Below are 22,144 nucleotides of genomic sequence, written 5' to 3'. Positions count from 1 at the left end.
TTGGCTAAAACAAGGATACTTGTTCTCCGAAACCGAAGCATTTGTAATAGCAATACAAGACCAGGTCATTGCAACAGGAAATTATAAAAAATATATAATGAAGCAAAATATTCCAACAGACAAATGTAGAACGTGCGGAGGACAAACTGAATCGATCGACCGCATACACCAAAAGACATGACAATATCGGCAAAGTAATACACCAAGAACTCTTGAAACTACACGACACAGAGACGAAGAAGACAATACCGTACTACAAATACAATCCAGAAAGTGTAGTTGAAACGGAAAACTACAAAATGTACTGGAACAGAGAAATAATAACCGATCTACCTCTGCAACATAATAGACCAGACATGGTGTTTATCGAAAAAAAAAACAAACATACTTATCTGATTGACTTCTCCGTTCCACTCGCAACAAACCTACAAAAAAAGCAAGACGAGAAAATTAGTAAGTACTTACCTGTTGCCAATGAAATAAAAGATATGTGGAACCAAGAAAGAGTCATTGTAGTACCATTTATTACAGGTGCAACCGGAGAAATACCACATACATTGATCGATGTGCCACCAACTACAAAAAACTGAAACCAGCGGAATTCTCAGACGCGTACTTAACGACCCCCACAACTAAACATCTAAACATATTCATAATAACCTAAAACTTACCCACCTGTCTTCTTGCAGCCAATGCCGAAACAGGGAAGGAGCCACATCCAGCGATGACTGAGGAATCCATTAAATAATAATAATAAAAATAAAAATAATAATAATAATAATAATAATAATAATAATAATAATAAGTTGTCAGCACGAGTTTACACGCACACGCACACGCACACAATATAAAATTCAGAAGGCATGTAGTTATACTGGAATTCTTCTGTAAAAATGTGTTTAATAAGTTTTTTTAAATTCATTCGGGGAACAGTTGTTTTTGAGAGTTGCTGGTATTTTGTTACAAAATTTAATAGGAACTAAGTTAATGGACGAATTAGTTTTGTGCCCATGGCGATAAGGAACACGTCATTTTTATGTCTGGTATCATACATGTGAAATTCAGAATTCTTAATTTTTTTGTTTTCATGTACATATATTTTGCACTGATAGATGAAAATTGAAGGGAGAATTAATATTTTCATTTTTTTGGTGGCGTACAGTGATCCTAACTTTGTGCGCAGCACAATGTTTGAACAATCTTTTTTAATTTTTAAAAAATCTATCTGTCTCGGAAGAGTCTCGCCACAACCCTATGTTATGAGATATAACGTAAATGAAGTTACTAAAATAAAACGCTAAAGCCGTTTCGTGCCAGTTAAGTCTACTATTTATAAACACACCCAAAAGTTTAGCATTGTGAGAGCTAACGTCAGATGCACCTGAAAAAAGATACCCTCCGACATCAGTTCATTCAATTTTAGACGATTCGAACGAAACCACGCTTCTGCAATCGCCTGAATACTACGTCACTTGAGGTTCTACCCAAATTAAGTATTGTGTTGTTGTTAATAAATATTAGGAAAGAATTTAACCCAGTATCCAAGCGAAATAAATTGTGGTTCAGAAACAGCATCGTTAGGTAACTTAACGATTTATTTTCTGTTGTTAAAGCAAGATTTTAAAAAGTTCAAACTTGACCCCTTGTACCATAAAATTCAAGTTTGTTTACAAGAAAGTCATGGCTAACGCAAGCCTTCGAAAGATCTAACATGGTCATATAGGAAATAAACTTACCATCAATAGCTTCCAGAACCTTTTCCAGAATGGCTATAATTGCTTTCAATGTACCTAAGCGTACCCAGAATGACTCTCCACAAAAACTGTATTTTCATCAAAATACGATAAAATTCTTTCCTTTACGAAAGCCTCAAAGATTTTGGAAAATACGGGCAGTACAGCAATAGAACTAAATTTGTCTGTAGTCGCCATTACAAATTCCTGACTATGGCAATTTGTGGTATTATTATGTAGGTCTTAGGCCCAAATTTTGTTTTAATTGAAGTGTCCGAATTTAGAAGGTTTTTTTGTGTAGAATGTGAGTATGCTTTATCCCCATATAGGATAAGCCTGTCACAGTGATACAAATATATAACTAAAGAAACCGACTTCCCATAAATGTAAAAACAACTTTCTCCATTTTGGCTTTTTTCCATATTTCGTTTAAGACCATTTAGGTGTCTTTGTTTATATTTGTGGTATGGTTTTTGGGAGGAGTGCTTAAAGGTAAATACATAAAAATATCGATAGCTACACGTATTTGCTACAGATTTAATTACAATTAAGACAAGAGAAAATTGTAAAATAAAAAGCAATTCTTAAAATTAAAGACAATTATAAACATGTTTTCATAAATTTTATACACTTTACAGTTTAGAAGGCTACACTCTTTCGACATCCAACCAGACATCTCCCTTCACTGATGTAATAAACGAACCCGTTTCGTACCTCAGAGGATGCTCCGTCTTACTGTTCAAAGTGAGACGGAAATTCCTGATTATCGTGGCCACGCCCACCTTACTTTGAAGCATTCCGAATCGTAAACCTAAAACATCACAGGATAATTCTTGGTTTAGTTCCTTATTTACAGGGCCGTATCTTCTGAACGGGCATCTTTTAGACACACGGATTTTAGCCTAACTGAAGATGAAGATATTAGTAAAAGTTTGCATGAGTTAAATTTATAGCAGGAGAAAGAATCTATGCAAATTCAAGATCTTTTTAGATTCGGTTTTTCATGTATCTCTGATAGTAAAATTTTCTCTTGATGCATATGGCCCTAACCAATTGGAGTGAAATGAGAAGGAAGATAAGAAAAGAAAACAACTTGCAATTTGCTAGATTATGTGCTGTTGAATAGGAGAAAGTACTACATTGTCTTTTAACCAATATTAGTTCCATTTTATTCCGACGATTTGAAGCACCAAATTTTTCCACATTATCAGATATAAAAACGCAAATCTCTTGTACTAGATGCGATCTGAAGTCGAAATAGCGCACGAGCTTTGTTAAAATAGCAGATATCAGAAAATAATTAAATTTAAAGTCCCCCAATATCTCTATAAAAAATATGTTTCTAGTCAATGTCGAATTTACTTACCACACTGAAATATAAAAATTAGCAAATAAAAAAAAAGTTGTGCCCCTAATAACCAGATACAAAATATCTATAACTTCAACATATTTTTATGAAAAAGTCTTTACTCCCTGTGTAGGAAAAAAAGCTATGCAACGTGTAATTTGTGAAGAGTCTCCTTTCTCTTTTCTTCTTCTTTTATTTTATGTTGTCCTGTTCATCTTGTTTTAAAAATTGAAATTAGTTTTAGGTATAAGGGACTGGAGAAGTTTAATTCAGAAGTACCCAACCGCGACCCAACAACTATTCTATATAAAAAAAAGGATAAATGAGAAAATTAGAAAGGCAACTGCGCTTGGTCAATTGGAACTCAAAAGCCCTAAGAACGAAAACGATTAGTGGAACTCAGATATAGAGGCTAGTCACCGAGAAGAAAAGAGAATCAATGGTTCATGTCGTCGACATGAAATGTTGCATTGAATTAAGAAAAGCTGTAAATCAAGCCAAAAACTAAACTTGGAAGCGCAGATGTTAGCGAATTCACCAGTTTGTAGATCAGAGTAGCTGCAACTTGTGGTTCGCATAAACCAATGAAGAAAATACCACAAAGAGAAAAGTTTTTAGCAATAAACCAGTAAAAACAGGCGACCATCAGCATCCACATAGGACTGTTCAAAGAGTTATTTAATTGTTTTTCGAACGAAGAGAAACTTCCAGAAGAGTGGAGGACCGCATATATTTCCAATCTGTCTCTAGGCTCTACAGTAAAATTATCATATGGAGAGTAGAATGTCAAATTGAAGGCCTGCAAGAACACAGGGGTTTGATGAGAGGAAAATCTTGCGTGTGTGCCTAAAACAACGAAAAGCACAACGTTGTGAAAGAACTCAGGGGAATGTTATTTATTGATCTTTAAAAGGCATATGACAGTGTGCCCCTCGTAAAACTATGGCCGGCACTAAGCCAAAATGGAGTTGATTACAGCCAGAATAAAAGTTGGCAATGAGTTTTCTACTGACTTTCATGTATCCAAAGCTGTTCGACAGCATTACTTCAATCTGCTCGTAAATGTAGAAATATTGAATTCTCAGTAGGCAACGACAGGCTCACCCTAAAGCATTTGGCCGAAGAATTAGGCGTCATGAATAATGAACAAAAAATAGCACTGAGGAGGAAATTAAAAAGTCAAAGACGAGACATTATTAAACAACCAAATAGAGCTTTCTGGAGTCAACCGTGAAGTATATATAAATGAAACGCAATGGAAATGGGCTACTAGAGGCAATGGTGCAGAATAACTTTGCGAGAGCACCACTACGTCCATCACGAACACAGTTAAAGCTAAAGGCCTAAGATTTTGTGATCGCATTCATCGAATTAGAGATGAAAGGTGGTCTAAAGGATGCTAAACAGGGTGCCGCTTCGAAAGAGAAAAAGAGTACAATCGAGGAAGACCTGGAATTGCAACGCAACAAAGAAGCCTATAAGAGAGACAGGAGGAGAGTGTAAAAATTGTCTAAATCCTGGTTCCTATTTACCAATACAATTTCTCGGACCTCCTCCGAACGGTAAGTACGCGTAATGGGGCCTCGTCGCTTTAATTTCTTCTGTAAAACGATCCGGGTCGAACTTTTCTGAATCCGGAAAGTAGTCCGGGTCCCAGTGAAGCCCTGCTATGGGAATATTAACCATTTTGCCTTTTTCGATGACCACGTTTGAATTGGGTACCCTGTACGTTTTCGTACACGTCCTGGGAACTGCCGGAACTGGAGGGAATTTACGCATCGACTCTGAAATAAGAAATCTTAGCGGACATCCGCAGTACAAGGGTGATCCATTACAAATGTTACCCCCTCTAACTTTTACATACATACATATTAGGAAAAAAAATAATGCAAATGTTGTTGAATTGATGGGTAAATTTATTACTAGATACTTATTTTTGCACAGGGTGTTATAGAGTTTATTTGTCGTTGCCTGGATGGTCTGCCATAAATGCCCCTGGTATGGTCTGTTCATAGATATAAGAAAGTGACCAATTGCTTTTGAATGGGATTATCCAAGGGTGGTCATTAACATACAATGCAACAAGATTATTACCTAAAGTTTCGGAATTTCAATTCAGGTAAAATTGTGGACCGTAATAGAAAATAATTTTATACCTGTTTAATGTTCTTTGGTTTGGTATACTACTTAGTTTAAGTTTATTAGTTATCATTCTTCGTGTGTAATACAACGTGTGTTGAATCGTGTTCGAATTATGCAAAATATGTGCGAGTCTAGTGTATGTCAGGGGATGCTCCTGCCCAAATGTAGAAAACACTATTCTATTGAGACCAAGGAAGTTATAAACAATGTTTATTTGACTCTCATTGAACGTGGTGCCAGCAAGCAAGCATCTTTAGAAGAAACGGCCACATTGACGAAAATTCCAACATCAACTGTATGTGAATTGTGAATAATCCCATTTCAGAGAGGAAAAAAAAGAAGCGATGCTGACATTTTCTCGAGTGTAGATGAAAGTGATCGAGATATAATACAGCTTAAAATTTACCAGTTATACGATTACCAAAACGTGCCTCAATTAAATATCTTAAGGAGGCTTGAAAAAGATGAAGCCGGCGTTAAATGTGGCAGAACTACCGTATGGAAGTGTATTCAACAGATAGGTTTTAGATTTAAAAAAAATTGACGAAAGGCAAGTTTTAATCCTATTAGATCGTAGACATCATGTTAAATACGAGGGATTTAGCTCTTTAGTATTTCATCCCACGTAGGGGGTGGCACCATAAGGGTCAAATTCTTTTTGTCATCTTTATCGATGATCTAATTGGTAAGTTAAATTGTAATAAATTAGTATATGAATGAAGATTGGCTGTTGCCTCAGGATCACTTCAATGTTATCTCAGACTGGTGTCTGGTTAATCGATTAGATTATTTCACATTATTTCTTTAAAATTTCTGTATGGGCTTTTGCATAATACGGTGAACTCTGAGTGTCTATTGAGCAAATTAAAAATATACGATTCCTGAATTGAAGGTTTAATCCTACATTTTATCTCCCTACGCCTAGGACAAATGATTTAAATCAATTGCCAATTTCGTTTATGCGTGGTAACTGCATATTCCCATTATTTCTCTTCCCATCCCATTATTTCTCTTTTTATATATTTTCTGTAATTACTTGTAAATAAATTTGCTTATTAAAATTATAATATTTCCGGAAATAAATGTCGGTAACCCCTGGATTGCACCAGGCTTCATTAAAAAGGGATTTTTCAAGGCTATTAAACGTGTTATGAGTGAGACGATAGGAAGTAGTTTTTTTGTCGGTATATCAGAAAAAAGTCCTGAAAGCTTATTAAACCTGGAGCGTCCTCCACCATTTTCCTTTTGGAGATACCGTAAAAAGCACCTAATAAAAAAGATATTAATTTTTCTCAGTTTTGAAATAGAGTTCATTTATATAAGAAGACTTTTCCAAAAAATTGAACACATTAAAATCCTGCTACTTTTGTGGTAAACTTTTTCTTCTACAATGCAAAAGAAAACGCTAATATTTAGTTACCATAGATGACGTTTTCCAAGTACGTCATCTCTTGAACAGCCTCGTAAGTTATTTCTCCGTCGTGTTTTCGTAGAACCCTATTTATTTCCTGTCTGAGTTTGTCTTGGACGACTTGATTCCGGGAAAGCTCGTACAAAGCAAACGTCATCGCCGTAGAAGAGGTCTCGAAACCGGCAAGAAAGAACACGAAACATTGGGCAGCGATTTGATTGAGGGTAAGAGAACCATCGACGCCGGTTTGTTCGAACACTCCGTCGTCATTCTTCAGTTGTCCGTGGTTCTTGAGCTGCAGCAGCATGTCCAGGAAGTCCCTGCGTGCGATGTTGTTCTTTTCCCGGTACTCGATCGTGGACGTTATCATCCTGGTGAAAAATTGGGCCACCTCCTGGTTCGTTACGTAAATTCCCAAAGCATTTATGACCGATTTCGGGACGAATCTAAAACAAAATATGGACCAAAATTGTTTTCCTCTGACGTCTATACCTCGCGGGGCAAATAATTTAAATATATATACCCTGTGTCCAGGGTAAGGATGTCTAGGATGGGGTAAATGGCAATACAGCTTGTTGGAAGTATCAAATGCTTATCAGGTATGTCGCTTTTTATAATCCGTTTTCATTTATTTAGTAAATTAGGTACCACTAAAACCTCTTTGCTCTGATGTTAATTGTTTATTTTAGTTGAATTTCGCAAACATTTTTTACTGTACTGAATACATACGTTTTGCGGACCTAGTCTACCAGTCTAAAGTTCGGTAGTTTGGATTTTAGTTTTCGTGCCTGTACATAACGTCTAATTTTGGGTTGGTACTATCCTGTCAATGTAATCGTATTCTCGATATTGATAGCCTACTATGATTAGACACAGAGCGAGTTCGCCGGACGCAGCTGAAGAGAATATGGAGGAGTTAATGGATAAGGTATGTGCGATATGTACCAAGCAATTAGAATCTAGTTTTGCAGTAGCTTTGTATTTAGAAAAGAAACCGCTTCGCAGTTTCTTGACCTAGAGGGAGACATTGTTTTTCTATCGTGTTCCTGCGGACCACTATGAAACTTTCACAAAATTGATGTAATTGTATTGTGCATATACCCTGTATAAAGTGCTTTCAAGTCTGGTCGAAGTTCGAAGTTAAGACGCTTTGTTACAAATTTGTACAAATAATAGCGTTGTCTAATGATATTTTTTCAAATATCTCGCGCGCCCTGTATAATTGACCAAATCTGAAACTCTCTCTCAACACAGTTTACGATACCGTTCAAATCAAATTATCGCATCTTTAGCAGTTTTTCATTTATCCCCAATAATTTACACACAAAAACGGAAATTTTTAGGATGTTTTAGATTTTTTTGCCCATAAACGACACACCCTTTATTTAAATCAAACAATTTTCGAAATAGAGGTTATAGCCTTGGATCTCTCGTATTTCCTGGTATATAGAGTAAATGGTTTTCAAGAAAGTACTTGTTTTCTGAAACCATGCAGTACGTGGTAATGGCAAATGAACTTAACGCATCTAGATTGAGGACGAGAAATGGTGATTTTCATTTGGATTTTTTCAAATATCGCGAACAGCGTAAATGATAGATGGTAATTGTAAATACAAAAATTGTAGCATTCAATGTGGCCTATAACACTTCTTCAACCAATTGAGCATACTTTTTTTGAATATTTATTTACGGCTAATAATTTAATAGCGAAAAGAACGATTTTCAAGGTCTTTTAGATTTTTGTCTATAATTGAAAAACCCTGTATATAATGGCAAAAATGCCTGAAATAAAAGTTATAGTACCGGATCTTCCGCATTTCTCGGTTCACAAATTTTGCCGATCTGGTTAATAGTTTTCGAGATTTTTTTTTCTGTAAGTGAAAATATACCAAAAAAAATTAAAAAATATATATTTTGTGAAATTTTAGTTAGTCCTTTTTCAGCAGATGAAATGCGGGTGTGGACTTCTACCCTATTGCCAAATCTGAAGTCGATAGCTGGAAATTTAAGACAACTGTGAATTTTTGAATATTGCACTTAATATCTTGAACACACAACAAGGAAAAACTTTAATTACAGAAGTTTTAACTGTTTACGCGCTGTAAATCTAACTGACATCGGAAGTTATACCAATTTTAAATAATAGGGGGGGTTCATTTTTCAGTTTTTTGAATTTGCGGCGCACCCGGTACATTTTTGAAAAATTTTCAAGAATAAAATTTTATGGCGCCGAATCTTCTGCGTCCCCATGTTCAAGAATTTTTTCGACCACGTAAATCGTTTTCGAGAAATTAATTTTTTCTTAAACCCTTACAAACACAGTTTTTAATGTTTAAAAAATACTGCTCGACCCCCCAGCCCCCCCAATTTCAACAGTTTCCGGCACGGAACCAAGCTTAATATGTTTGCCAAATTTAAAGTCGATATCTTCAAATTTCGCACACTTATCGTGTTTCATAGCAAGTTCCAAAAAACGGTAGAAAAAAAAAGATGGCCGCCCATGTCCGATAGCCGCCGTCTTCAATATCTTATGTCTCTAGTGGACTGTCAAAAAGCAATAAAATTTGAAGCGTCTAGCTCAAACCGTTGGGAAATTATCGTCGACAAATCCTGGAACAGAGAACGGAGAAAAAATGAAAACTTTTTTTTTTGACGCTGTGTTTAGTTAGGAGTTTACTATCGAAAAGAATCCATTTCATCGATTTATCGAAAGTAACAAGCAGTTCAATAAGATTGATGCGAAACTAGGTCAAATTTCTGACTCGTGCAAACCACTTAAAAGTGAAGTTCCGAACAATTCTAAATCAATTGAGAAGTCAGAACTTGAGTGTGGCTTACTTGACCAGTCACTTCGGAGAAATGCTCTTCGCCTCATAGGTATTCCGGAATAACACAACGAAACTCTAACTCTTAAAACTGCTTCGTTCGTTAATGACAGTTTAAAAATACCTTGTCACTTTCAAGACAACCAGGCTTTTCGTGTTGGCGAGTCTAGTGAAAATGTATATCGCTCTATAATAGTGAATTTGTGTATAATGTCAAGCGTAATGAAGTATCATGAACTAATCATACGATACATGAAGATCTCAAGCAGGTCTTTCTGAAATTTAGTTAAGAGCGGAGGAGTATCGATAAATGGTTTTGATCTTGTTCGAAGAGATCGAACAGGTAGGGCGGGGGCGTTCCCTTTTATATTATGCCTTACAAGGTTTTGGATACGGACGATAGAGATAGTAATAATTCAGAACAGTTGTGGGTAAGTATAAATCACGCTGGTAAGAGAATTCGTCTTGGTTCCCTTTATAGATCGATAAATTTGTATCACAGTCTGGATGTACTTGGTGTGATGCTGCTATACTGCCCGGATTTAATTATGTTGTATTATTCGGTGACTTTAGTAGTTTCTTCTATGTCTAACATAGTGTCTGACTCCAAAGTTTTAGATAGGAAAACAAATCGAAAAAGACCATTTTACAAAACAGGGATTTCCCACATTTTGCCCATAGGGTTTTTCTATTCGACCTGCACTTTACAAACTGAGACTGTACCTGTTTTTTTCCTGCACCTGTTAGCAGAAAATTTCAAATTAAGATGAAGCTGAGAAATGAAGCTTTGATCAAGTTCAAAGTGCAAAGTAAGAAAAGAAAATCTGAAATATTTAAATGTATGCCGTGCATACATGCGTGCGCTTCAACTTAATAATAATTGTCATAATATATATATATATATATATATATATATATATATATATATATATATATATATATATATATATATATATATATATATATATATATATATATATATATATATATATATATATATATATATATATATATATATATATATATATATATATATATATATATATATATATATATATATGTGTTCGAAGTGTTTTCGGAGCGCGAGCATTGAAGATGCCAAGTGAGATTTTGGCGAAACGTCTGCAGGATTTGCAGGATTCCAGTCGGAGTTCAACGAGCGAACGGATTATATCCCGGAATATAGTGTCATCATATATATATATATATATATATATATATATATATATATATATATATATATATATATATATATATATATATATATATATATATATATATATTCCTAGATCATGTGAATTCCATTCACCCAAGGATTCAATTTACAATAGAACTTGAAGAGGATAACAGTCTGCCCTTTTTAGATGTGCACATCACAAGGACCGAAGATGGACACTTGGAACACACTGTCTATAGAAAACCAACACACTAATAGATATCTGAACGCTAAATCTCATATATATATATATATATATATATATATATATATATATATATATATATATATATATATATGTATGTATGTATATATATGTATATATATGTATATATATATATATATATATATATATATATATATATATATATATATATATATATATATATATATATATATATATATATATATATATATATATATATATATATATATATATATATATATATATATATATATATATATATAAACTATTTTGGCACTTAAAACGTAGACATAAAAAATAAATAAAATCATCCTCGCTGCGAAAGTGGTTGTACAAGCCCACGTCGGAACCGCAAAGTCTATTGCCTGACCGCCCTCGCAAGTCAATCTGACCCTTCCTCGCTGCTTCGCTGGCTTCCGTGATATTCACGACATGGTTTCACATTTTGCTAATTAAAAACAAAAACTATCCATCAGATTGGGGTTTTTAAAAAAATAACGGATTCGTGAGACCTTCAATGCATATCGTTTATAGGAAACACTTTTTTGACAAACCAATTAGTTTTCAAGTTACAGCGAGGTAAACGATAACATAAAAATGAGATTTCAGAGCAAGCTTTTATTCATTAGATACTCCCATATAAAAGTATTGTGCGGTGTTTTTAAAATGAAAAAATAAAGTATTTCAAATAAAAATATTGAAAAGCGGTTTTGTCAATTTAAGAGCAGTAGGGTGTAGATGACAAAAAAATAATAATTTCTTGACAATTTTTAGAAAATTCACCCCCACCACCCCCTGCACCGCACGATTTTTATACGACCAATTGATGATGCATTCTTAGTGTACAAGAAATGATAAAAAGTGATTAGTACATTTTAGCAAGAAAGTGCAAACGAAAATACAGAACTGCAAAACTATTGACTATAACTAACTGCGACCTTATTTTTCATAATTACAAAAAACTATATTCCAAAGTATTTCCAGCAAAGACTGCATTTTAGCATAGATGTACGTCAAACCGTTGTTTTCGGGCTATATTATAACACTATTTTAAACTATTCAAAAATAGTTCATAAATTTCCGGCTAAAATGCTACAATCAAAAAATGAATTAATTTAAAAATAAATTATTTAATTAAATAAAAAGAGCAGTAATATATTTAAACTCTAGTATAAATTAAGAACTGAAAATGAACCAACACAAATAAACAATGTCTGAAAATCACCTTTATCAGCATTTACCTATTTAATTGATCTCGCGAAATCTACGATATTTCAGGCTTCTTACTTTTTATTTTATATTTTCCTTTTAATTCATTTACTTTATTGAAGTTAATGTGCCTAAGCAGCTTTTGTGTATAAATAAACTTGTCAAGGCGAACAAGCGGAAGAAAATTTTTCCAAATTATATTTGTTTATTTTGTATAATAAAAGTCTTTTATTATTATTAAAGACAGAAAAATAATTAAACTGCCAATATTCAAATTGTGTTTATCATATCTTCATCATATCTTTTTGAACATTTTCTTGTTTTTATCCAAAACCAGAGAAGGCACTAATTTAGTACTCCATTCATTTTTAAGGGAAGACAGGTTGTAGATGAAGTCACATCGTTAATTGAGTATGTATTTTGGAAGTTGTAGAGTACGTTTATCAATATATATACATTATATATATATATATATATATATATATATATATATATATATATATATATATATATATATATATATATATATATATATATATATATATATATATATATATATATATATATATATATATATATATATATATTATTTTTGGATCGGATAGAGCTTGCCAATCTCGCTAATTTCAAAATAAAACCCAATGAGAATGATGTCAGTCCTATTAAAGTCGGTAAAAATTAAGGGTTCAGCATTAAGCTATTAAGCCATGTTTGTACATAAAGATGTGGTAGATTTGATTGAACTAGTTTGAGATTTGCATACAATTTACAGAAACATGATCATATAAGCAGATACAAAATGTTCCAAAATCTATGAGAGGTTTATTTATAACTCGTGCAAATATGCATGAAAGGCGACCTAGCCATTGCGAGCTACTCAGAATTCTTAAACTTCGCACTACTTGTTTCAACTTGGTCCCTAAACTTTTTTATAAGGTCCCAGTTGATGTGAGAGGTGCTTTAACCATTTCCGCTTTCATTAAAAGATTAACTAACTTTTATTTATCTCAGACTGCTTTTTTTGTTCAGTTGTTCATTTTTTTTTTCAAAACACCGCCACCATTGATAATTGTTCTTGTGACTGTTCTCTCAGCTAAATAAAAATAAAAAACCAGTTAAGTTAAGGGAGATTATTAAAAATTAACGAAATAGTAAAATTAAAAATAAAATAAAAATTAAAATTTCAATTCTGTGGGTATTATGTATATTTAGAAATTATATGTCTTTTATTCTTTTGCTCATTAAAAGAGAGAGATAGGTACTGCGAAAAGTGCCCAAGAATAAATTATGATGGACGTCTGGGAGAACTTTTCTTGAAATCCAGGTATTCACTATTCAAATAAACCAATAAAATATAAAAGAACTTTTCTTGAAATCCAGGTATTCACTATTCAAATAAACCAGTAAAATATAAAGGAACTATTCGTATTATTTTAAGTTTACCTACGCCCGTGGATAGCTGCAGAGAGATTGCTGCTACAGTATACATTTTGATGTGCAGATGATTCATCATATTCACTGAGCCTAAGCAATTTTGCATTGCTTCCTTTTGAATATAGTGGATAAATTTCCATTCCAGAGACAGAAAAATCTGTGGACTGCACAAATAACAATAACAATAATCACCATTCAATTTTTACGGAACTCGTCAATTAAAAATTTTTGCACAAACACTCGCCTTTTTTAATTAAATTGAATACGAAAAACAAGTTAACAACAACGGAGAAAAAATATAGTCATGCTGGCGACTTTCTCGAAGCGCTATCTAGAAAATGTGTACCCACAAGTTCCACAGCCTGCAGAAGTTTCTTTGAAGAAACAAATATGTCTCTCTAATATATTATACAATTTAGAGCCCAACTTTTTATATTGTGTCACTCACCTGGTCATCGTAATCTTCGCGTTCTGCCAGAAGTTTCTGTCGAACACTTTTTTCCCGTAGACCCTGAACTCCGAGCTGGGATCTTTCATGGAATTACATTCTATGCCAAATGCGCAATTTCCAATTATGTCGGTGGTGAATCTCGCCAGTACGTCCTTAATATCAACGCTCTCCTTATTCCTAGCGTATCCCTCGATCATCCCCTTAAGTCCGGATATGCAGTATACGAAGGTCTGGAACATCATCTTCATTTTTCCAGAGGTGAATGTTGGCGTCAACCTGTGCCGCATCGACTTCCACTTGGCCCCCTTGAGGTTGACCAAGTGAGCGGTGAGAGGCTCCCTTTCCTCGTTGATGTATCCAGCTCGATCTTCGAAGTGATCAAAGCTCGTCTGCATGATGTCCTTGATCAGTTCGGGATCTATGATAACAAGGGCGCGCGCTGTGAATGTGTAGATTCCGCCGTATCTGACTCGTTTGGCTTTAAATATGGAATAAATTCGCAAGAAGAACTCGTATATCGACTCATTGCAAAGGAAGGTCTCTCTAGCGTTGCCAAATATTGGATGGATTGGATATATTTCTGTCACACCATGGCGCCTCCAATAAGTGTGGGAACGTCTGACGTAATAAATTATGAGGCCTACCAGGAGGATTAGAAGAGCCGGAACAAACATGGCAGGTTATGACTAGATCTGAAAAATATAATGTTGTTAGCAAAAAACGTTTCGTTCTAGTCTTAAAATGCAAGAAACGGAGGCAATTTGACAAAACTGTGGTTGCCCATTTCTATTGCGGATATATGTGCTTCGTACGAGTAATGGGTAATACTATCAAAGCTTTCTTGTGATAAACACCTTAAAAGGCCATTTAGATAAATGAACTTTGTTAACCAATTAGTCTGGTATTGTTTGTTTCGTAATGTCTTCCGACATTGAATATACAATTCGCAATTTACTGGCTTCAAACTTGAACAATATTTTTGTAAAAAATAGAGATATCCTCTACCATCGAGTTAATCTCTAAATTCCAGCTTTTGCTTAACAAGTTTAATATTTGTTTATTTTGTTTGATTCAATTCAATTCAAGATGCTTGAAAAAACTGAAATAAAATAAAAACACGGGAGATATTAATAATAATAATAATAATAATAATAATAATAATAATAATACCAATAAAAATAATAATAATAATAATAATAATAATAATAATAACACAACAACAGAACGAATATAAATTATTAAACTAATTAAAGGTTAAAAGCAAAACCCAAGCCGCACTTTCTTCATGTAACAATATAAATTGTGCTTTTTGACGTGAAGGCAAAAGATAGACATTTCTTTTATTAAAAAAAATCCATGCTATAGGTAAATCGCCGCTCGTAAAGAGCAGTTCTGTGTTGTGACACACTAATATTTACATTCGCTAAACCATTTCTTTAACATGAGGAAGGATAGAAGTCTTTAAGGCCTTATACAGGATGTCCAAATAGTTTATCAAAGTAAAATATATCACCTTTATTATCAGTTTTAGAGAAAAATGTTAACTACAAAAGTTATAGACGAGACTAAAAGAAAAAATTTAAAATTATTTTTAAATAATCGGGGTTATTAATAAATATGTGGGAAACCAAATTTATACTTTTCAAACGGAATATATATTGTAGGGTTATTATAGTCTATACCGACTGTTTTCGCATTTATGGCTATGTTTTCGTCAAAAATGATTTGTGTTTAACATTCACCTATACTTTTAACCCCTTCCTACAGCTGCAATTTTATTATGCCAACAATTTTAAACAGCAGTGCAGACACTTGTGCTATACTTTTCTTGAAGTTAGTTAGTTAATATAATACAAATACAGCTGTCGGAAATGGCTTCAAAAGTATAGAGTATTAGGCGCATGGCATTTTTGACTAGAAAATAGCGATAGATCCGAAATAACTAAGCATAAACCGTAACAATCCTACATTGGGTTGGGGTCATACAAATAAAAATATGTAACTTCGGTGTTCCACATATTTATCAATCACACTGTATATTTGAAAATATTTTTAAATTGTTTGTCCTAGTCTTATCTTTTAGTGTTTGTATTTAACATTTTTTGCTAAATTTTGTCATACTATTTGGACACAATATATTAACCCTGAACTATGAACATTTGTTTAACAATTCTAGGCAATATGACAACGCGTATATAACAACAACTTGGCAAATCACATTTTCCTAGGTAAACGACTTTTAAATAGAAATTATTTTCATGAGGTCATTTCCTCAGATAACATTTGTCTAGGCAAAAGCCATTTGGACAAAACTATCATTTGCCTGCTACATGCGATATTTAAAGTGATGATAGTAAATATATTGCTTTATTTTGAAGACGCATATCAGTAATCTACTTTGAAAAACAGTGACGCTATCGTAATTTGTTTGCAAGAAAAATTAAAATATTTGAAAAATTATTATCTTTAGGTATGTGTAATTATTAATAAGAAATTTGAAAAATTTCAAAACGATTTTAACCAATACTTCAAAATAGGGCGATCCATTTAAAAAAATCTATGTTTTATTCGTCACCATTTAAGCCATCCTGTATACTTTAAAATAATTTTAAATTGTGCGTCCGAAAAATGAAACTAATAAGATAATGAACTTTATAATTGATTCAGCCTGTACAAGAACATTTTCCTGACAAAGACAAGACCATTGCGGCACACACACGTATTTGTAGTGTTTGCTTTTCGATTTCATAGCCTCCTTTAACAGCTCGCATGTTGTTTTGCACAACTCTGCGTTGATAAAAATTTTATGGTTTTAGGTTATAAACGCCACACATTGTTGTGTCCAAAGGACCCTTTGCTTTTCTGAGGAGCGGCATTTCTGTAGCCATTTCTTCTCTATATAGCTAATAGCAGTCTTAGGCCTGATAATTACATGTTTATAGAGACTATGATTCTCCTGTTTCATCCGGTCCATCATCTATCTTTATTCTTCCGTTTTTGGGACTCATGCATACAATTGGAGAAATCGAAAGGTTTTTTTATAGATAAAAATTCCTGTTTTAGGCTTGCTATTTCAGTCTTCAGAACAAGTATTAATAGATTCATCATTATCACCACTGGCGATACCAAAAAAGGTTACGAATTGCAATGAAATACAGGATAACTCGAAGTGTTGCTTTCATTTTTTTACCAGTTGTTTTAGAAATTTTGGAACTAATTGAACACAATGGCCTTTAAGAAATAAAACAAGAAACGAAATTTGATAAAAATCCATTAACAAGACGATAGAAATTGCATCACAACGTAAGATAGATAATTTCAATTCAAAATGTTATGAATAATTCGACGTTGCCAGTTGTTTGAGAAAGTTGTAGCGTCATCCATATTTTTCATCCAAATGATCAATTATCAATCAAGGTACCACCTACTAATAAAATACTAATAATTCACTAAGTTGAGGGCGTTTTATTTTTATAAAGGCACAATATGTGAGATTTTTCACGCGGAAGGAAAAACGGAAATACGGATGCAAAAATTAAAGATGAGGCAGATATATTTAAGGAGTTATTGATTTCAGTGACGTTACAGGGTTGAGGTGGGATAATTGATTTTTTTCTTTGTGCTGATGATATTTAGATTTTTTATACACTTTGCATATATTCGTAAAATTTCCGAGGCTTTTGTATTGTTTACAATTTTTATATTTATATATTTATACTTGATTTTATCGACGGTTTATTTGGTTTTTAAAAGGGCCAAAAGCATGAGAATTACATTCTTTAGATCTCTAAATGTACAGGGTCGCCGGTTTCACAGGGGCCTTATATCTTATCTAGAAATGTGAGTTTTATAAAAAAAGGTTTGAATATGAAAATAAAATGATTTTTAATTTTTGTTGAATTATTTCAATTGTCACTCAGTTACACACAGGAAGGTCAAATAAAGTTACATTTTCATAGTCGTGGAATGGTATCTGTGATCATAGTTGCTACCTTAGTGTTAAAAATTAAAATTCTGGTTTTGTATGACCGGCAGTTGTTGGCAAGGTTCGTTCTTGTTTATGGCTAGTAGTCCTAAATTTGTAGTAAAAAATTGACATCAGTAATTGGGTTACATTCAACGAGTTACTGAAGATTGTCAATTAAAAATCATGTATAAGGGTTTAACTAAAACTTGAGACAGGTGTCAGTGTACTGAGAAAGTTAACTATTGGAAAATTGTCTTTTGATAAACTCTCCTGAACAGAATGGGATTTTTATAGGCACGTGAATGAATATACTTCATTTTAAGTGACCTATTGCTTTAAATAAAAAGCAATTTCAGAGAGATATTCTGGAAAAAGAACATACGGGAGATTGTAAATTTGGATATGGATACGAACGGTAATAGGTATTTCATTAAATCCCAAGTAAAATGCTTTGTTGCAAGATATAATATGACTTTTGGCACCATGCATTTCCAAAACATCTTGCAAGAGGAAATAAAGACCATGATGTATGAAATATTAAGTAAGTGCGTTGAAAATGTGATTAAAATCAGAGAAAGAATGGGGGAAGCAGGGACCACAAAACAAAACTACTGTAGAGCCCTTTATAACTTCTCTGGACTCGAAAGACTATAGTTATACTGGGAACATAATGACTAGCATTTAAATATAAAGCGTATTTTCCTATTATTCTTACTGTTATGTAAGTTTTTATTTACTTGATGCAGAATCTAGAATATTTAATATCTCAATTATCGGTCCAAGTCTGTAATAAACATCCTGCATAATTACTATTATATTTATTATTTTAGTAAACTCCCTACAGTAGCACAGCTGCCACTTTAGTTTCGTTCATCTAAAACTCGCCTTTCTTCTGTATGTTAATTAGTGTAGCCCTTGTTGGCATTCCTGTTTAGCAGCGATCCCTGAGATTGCATTGATATTGCTCTTCTCCACCCCCCCCCCCTCTCACTCTCTTTCTCACGTTCTAATTTTTACATGAGCAGTATTGCCAAAAAATGAAAAAATGTTGGCTCTTACTTATAGGTTTTATTAAGTTTCTATAAAAAGAAGGAAAATGGCAAAGTTAATATGTTATTTAATTTATTCAGTCGGTTCAGTATGAACCCTATAACTTTAGTATTTTCGATTTCTTGATATAACCGAAAATAAATTCAACAAGTGGTTGTCAGAATATAATTTTTCTAATCCCGTCTCTAAAATACCTAATTACCCACCGATCTAGCGTACGGAAAGCCTCACTTTACTATGTCAGTTTCGTTTCCCACGAATCCGAGCCGCTTCGGACATTTCCGGAATTTTACCGCACGGGTTTGGCGGCAATCGGATGTTTTCGGAGATATTTCCCACGCTTTGAATTTTGACGTTTATCAATTCTGACAGTCATGTCAGTGAATGCATTCGTGTTTTGCGAAAATGTATGCAAAAACTAACGGTCGTAGAAAAAGTATAGTATGCAACAAGTTCCGTAAAGTTTTAACTCACTCAAATGCCGTTTACCGCACTTGTTATGCATATAGTTATGTAAATGTTAATTGTAGCACAGAAAAGACAAATGTTTAAGGATATGTTATTTTTAATGAAATGTCAATAATGTCATTAATTTTTTTAATATAAACCTTATTAAATTTTAAATCTGTTTGTCACATGGTATAGAAAAAAAGTAGTTAAGAGCGTTTTTTATTTTTTTTTTTATGATTTTAATTTTTATTGTAGTTGCATCTCATACGGCCGACTTTCGTGTTCTTATGGCTGTTATTTTTAAAGAAATACTATAATACTAATAATAATGGGGCAACTTTATTTTCTTCCAGTTTGTGTAAAAATCGCATAATATTGACAAATTTGCCTCAGTTTTGCGTTTTGGCTTTTCTTTTGTATGCTTATTCATATGTTAATAATTTAGGAATCATATAAGGTGTGGAACTTTAAAATAAGTAATTTATCGGAGACTATCATTGCAATTTATCACGATCGAGGTAGTGAAAAAAGAAAAAATGTATTCCCTTGCCCACAGGTTTTATTATAACTCCTATAAAATAATGGCAAATGCTAATAATAATAATACTAATAATGAGTATTATTATTATTATTATTATTATTATTATTAATATTATTATTATTATTATTATTATCAAATAAAAAACTTTACAATAACAAGTACAAGTAAAAGGTTATGTAAAAAAAACTGTTTATAGTGTATAAAGATTTTTGCAGTAGATACTGCTTTAATCTTATTTTAATAGTTTCTAAACAGTGACCTTTTATTTCATCAGGAACACCAATGAAGACTTGCAGGCCCAGTATACAGGGTGATCTAGACGAAATTTTATACTTGGAAAAAGATATATGAATTTTGTTTCGGTGTCTTGTGTTAAAAGAATGAATAGCTTCATTTTGAGTGAGGTGGCTTTTATTTTTGGATTCATATATACTGCACTCAAATGTAAACAAACTCGGTAAGGTCAGTGTATCGTATTTATTAAATAAACTTCTAAAAGAATGCGAGCAATACAACGAATCGCTCTTTTCTGTGCTAAAAACACTTCTGTCGATTGCGTAGACCAACCCCCTGGTATTATTTCAATTCAATGTGAGAATAATATATTTGGAATAATCGTGACTCCGTCAGTACATTCCTCAGAATGGAAATATTCCAGTTCAACCGAGAAATCAAGAACTCGCAGTGATTTTCGTAGTTAAGATTCTCATCGATCTTAATACCTAAAAATTTAACACTCTTAGACTGAGCTGCTGGACAATCATCTACTCTGGAAATGAAACTAGAACATATAACTCACGTTGGTGGAATTTTAAAAATCTTATCTAGATTTAAAAGCAAACTATTACTGTTAAACCAGTTATTTACATTGCTCAACATATCGTTGTATCTATTCTGCAATAAAATATGGGAATTTTCTGAAGCGACAATGAAAGTGTTATCAGCATATAGGGTGCATCATCATTGATGTGGAGTGTAAATAGGACAGGACTCAAAAACGATCCCTGTGGAACACCTATTTCAATACCAACTATAGAGGAGGAGCTTATCGGGTTAAGAACTATATCTGCAATCCTATACGAATGCAATTTCTCCAATAGAGTCAAACCGTTAGTAAAGTCCCGTTAATCTGTTATTTTATTCATTGAATTGGAACAGAAGATTGAGGAGGTTCAATATGAACTCTATAATTTTAGTATTTACAATTTTTGATCTAACCCACGATAAAGTTTGCAACTTTAAATGGGCAAAGAATTCAGTTTTTTAAGGTTTACTCAAAACCATGTGTGATGTTTCAATATTTGACAATTGTCAATAGATAATTAAAACGAAATTGAAAAATGCAAAAATTTCAGGAAATTTTATCCTTAATAGAACGACCAAAAAAGTTTTTTTTCGCACTTCAGTTTTTTTTTTGCAATGGAGACCTAATTAAGTGTTATCTTTATTAAATAGAGAATTTTATTACCTTTCTAATGATATAGCACGCGATAGAATTGGTTAGAAGCATAAAAAAATATAATTTTCTAATAATAATTTTATAACCATTAATTTTAAACAAATGGCGAGCGGTCTTACCAGCATTTGATAATGAGGTTTTAAATCGTAGATAGCTGATATTTCAATCACAATTATTCCTATAATAATACTTACCAGTAACAATATGACGAACTCTAATGGCGGCGCCTGATTTAAAATTAAGTTATATACACAACATTGCGCTGGGTCGGATCTTAATGATAGAGATGAGATAATGCACGTTTCTCAGTAGGACAAATAGATAAGTGAATCAGATATGGACTGGCCTCTTCATCGTACATGCGTAAATGTGTATTTCGTTCGAGTATTTTGTTGTAGCGCTATCAATATAATGAGACTTTGAATCAAATTTTTCACTCAAAATTTTTGTTGCTTAATGTTCATTACAAATCTTCTGCATTCAGCCGTGTGCTAAAGGTATTATGGAAGGGATTCCGGTGAACTGGTAAAAAACACTCTATCGTGTCATTAAATAGGACAAAATGTGTGATCTGGACTTTTTCAATCACTAGACGGTTGACACTTTAACTGTAATCAACATCATATTGCCCGTTTTCAAAATGGACTAGAAAATCAATCGGAATTACAGTAACCTGTGTAAGTTCCTTTGAAAAAACTTGACT

At 33.0% G+C, this 22,144-nt stretch overlaps 1 protein-coding gene across 1 annotated transcript; it reads right to left on the bottom strand.

Annotated features, from left to right (window-relative positions):
* Positions 1–2,258: 2,258 nt before the first annotated feature.
* On the bottom strand, positions 2,259–21,709 carry LOC132701868 (cytochrome P450 6a2-like). The gene is made up of 5 exons (XM_060670120.1): positions 21,636–21,709; positions 13,972–14,666; positions 6,644–7,080; positions 4,614–4,865; positions 2,259–2,544 (listed from the first exon to the last, which is right to left on the bottom strand). Exons 2-5 carry the CDS (start codon positions 14,646–14,648, stop codon positions 2,381–2,383), a joined length of 1,530 nt encoding a protein of 509 aa, XP_060526103.1. The 5' UTR covers positions 14,649–14,666; positions 21,636–21,709; the 3' UTR covers positions 2,259–2,380.
* Positions 21,710–22,144: the final 435 nt, after the last annotated feature.

The sequence above is a fragment of the Cylas formicarius genome, unplaced genomic scaffold (genome assembly GCF_029955315.1).
Source record: "Cylas formicarius isolate icCylForm1 unplaced genomic scaffold, icCylForm1.1 PGA_scaffold_5__7_contigs__length_24384050, whole genome shotgun sequence".
Taxonomy (NCBI): domain Eukaryota; kingdom Metazoa; phylum Arthropoda; class Insecta; order Coleoptera; family Brentidae; genus Cylas; species Cylas formicarius.
This window is presented reverse-complemented; position numbering and strand designations above follow the sequence as displayed.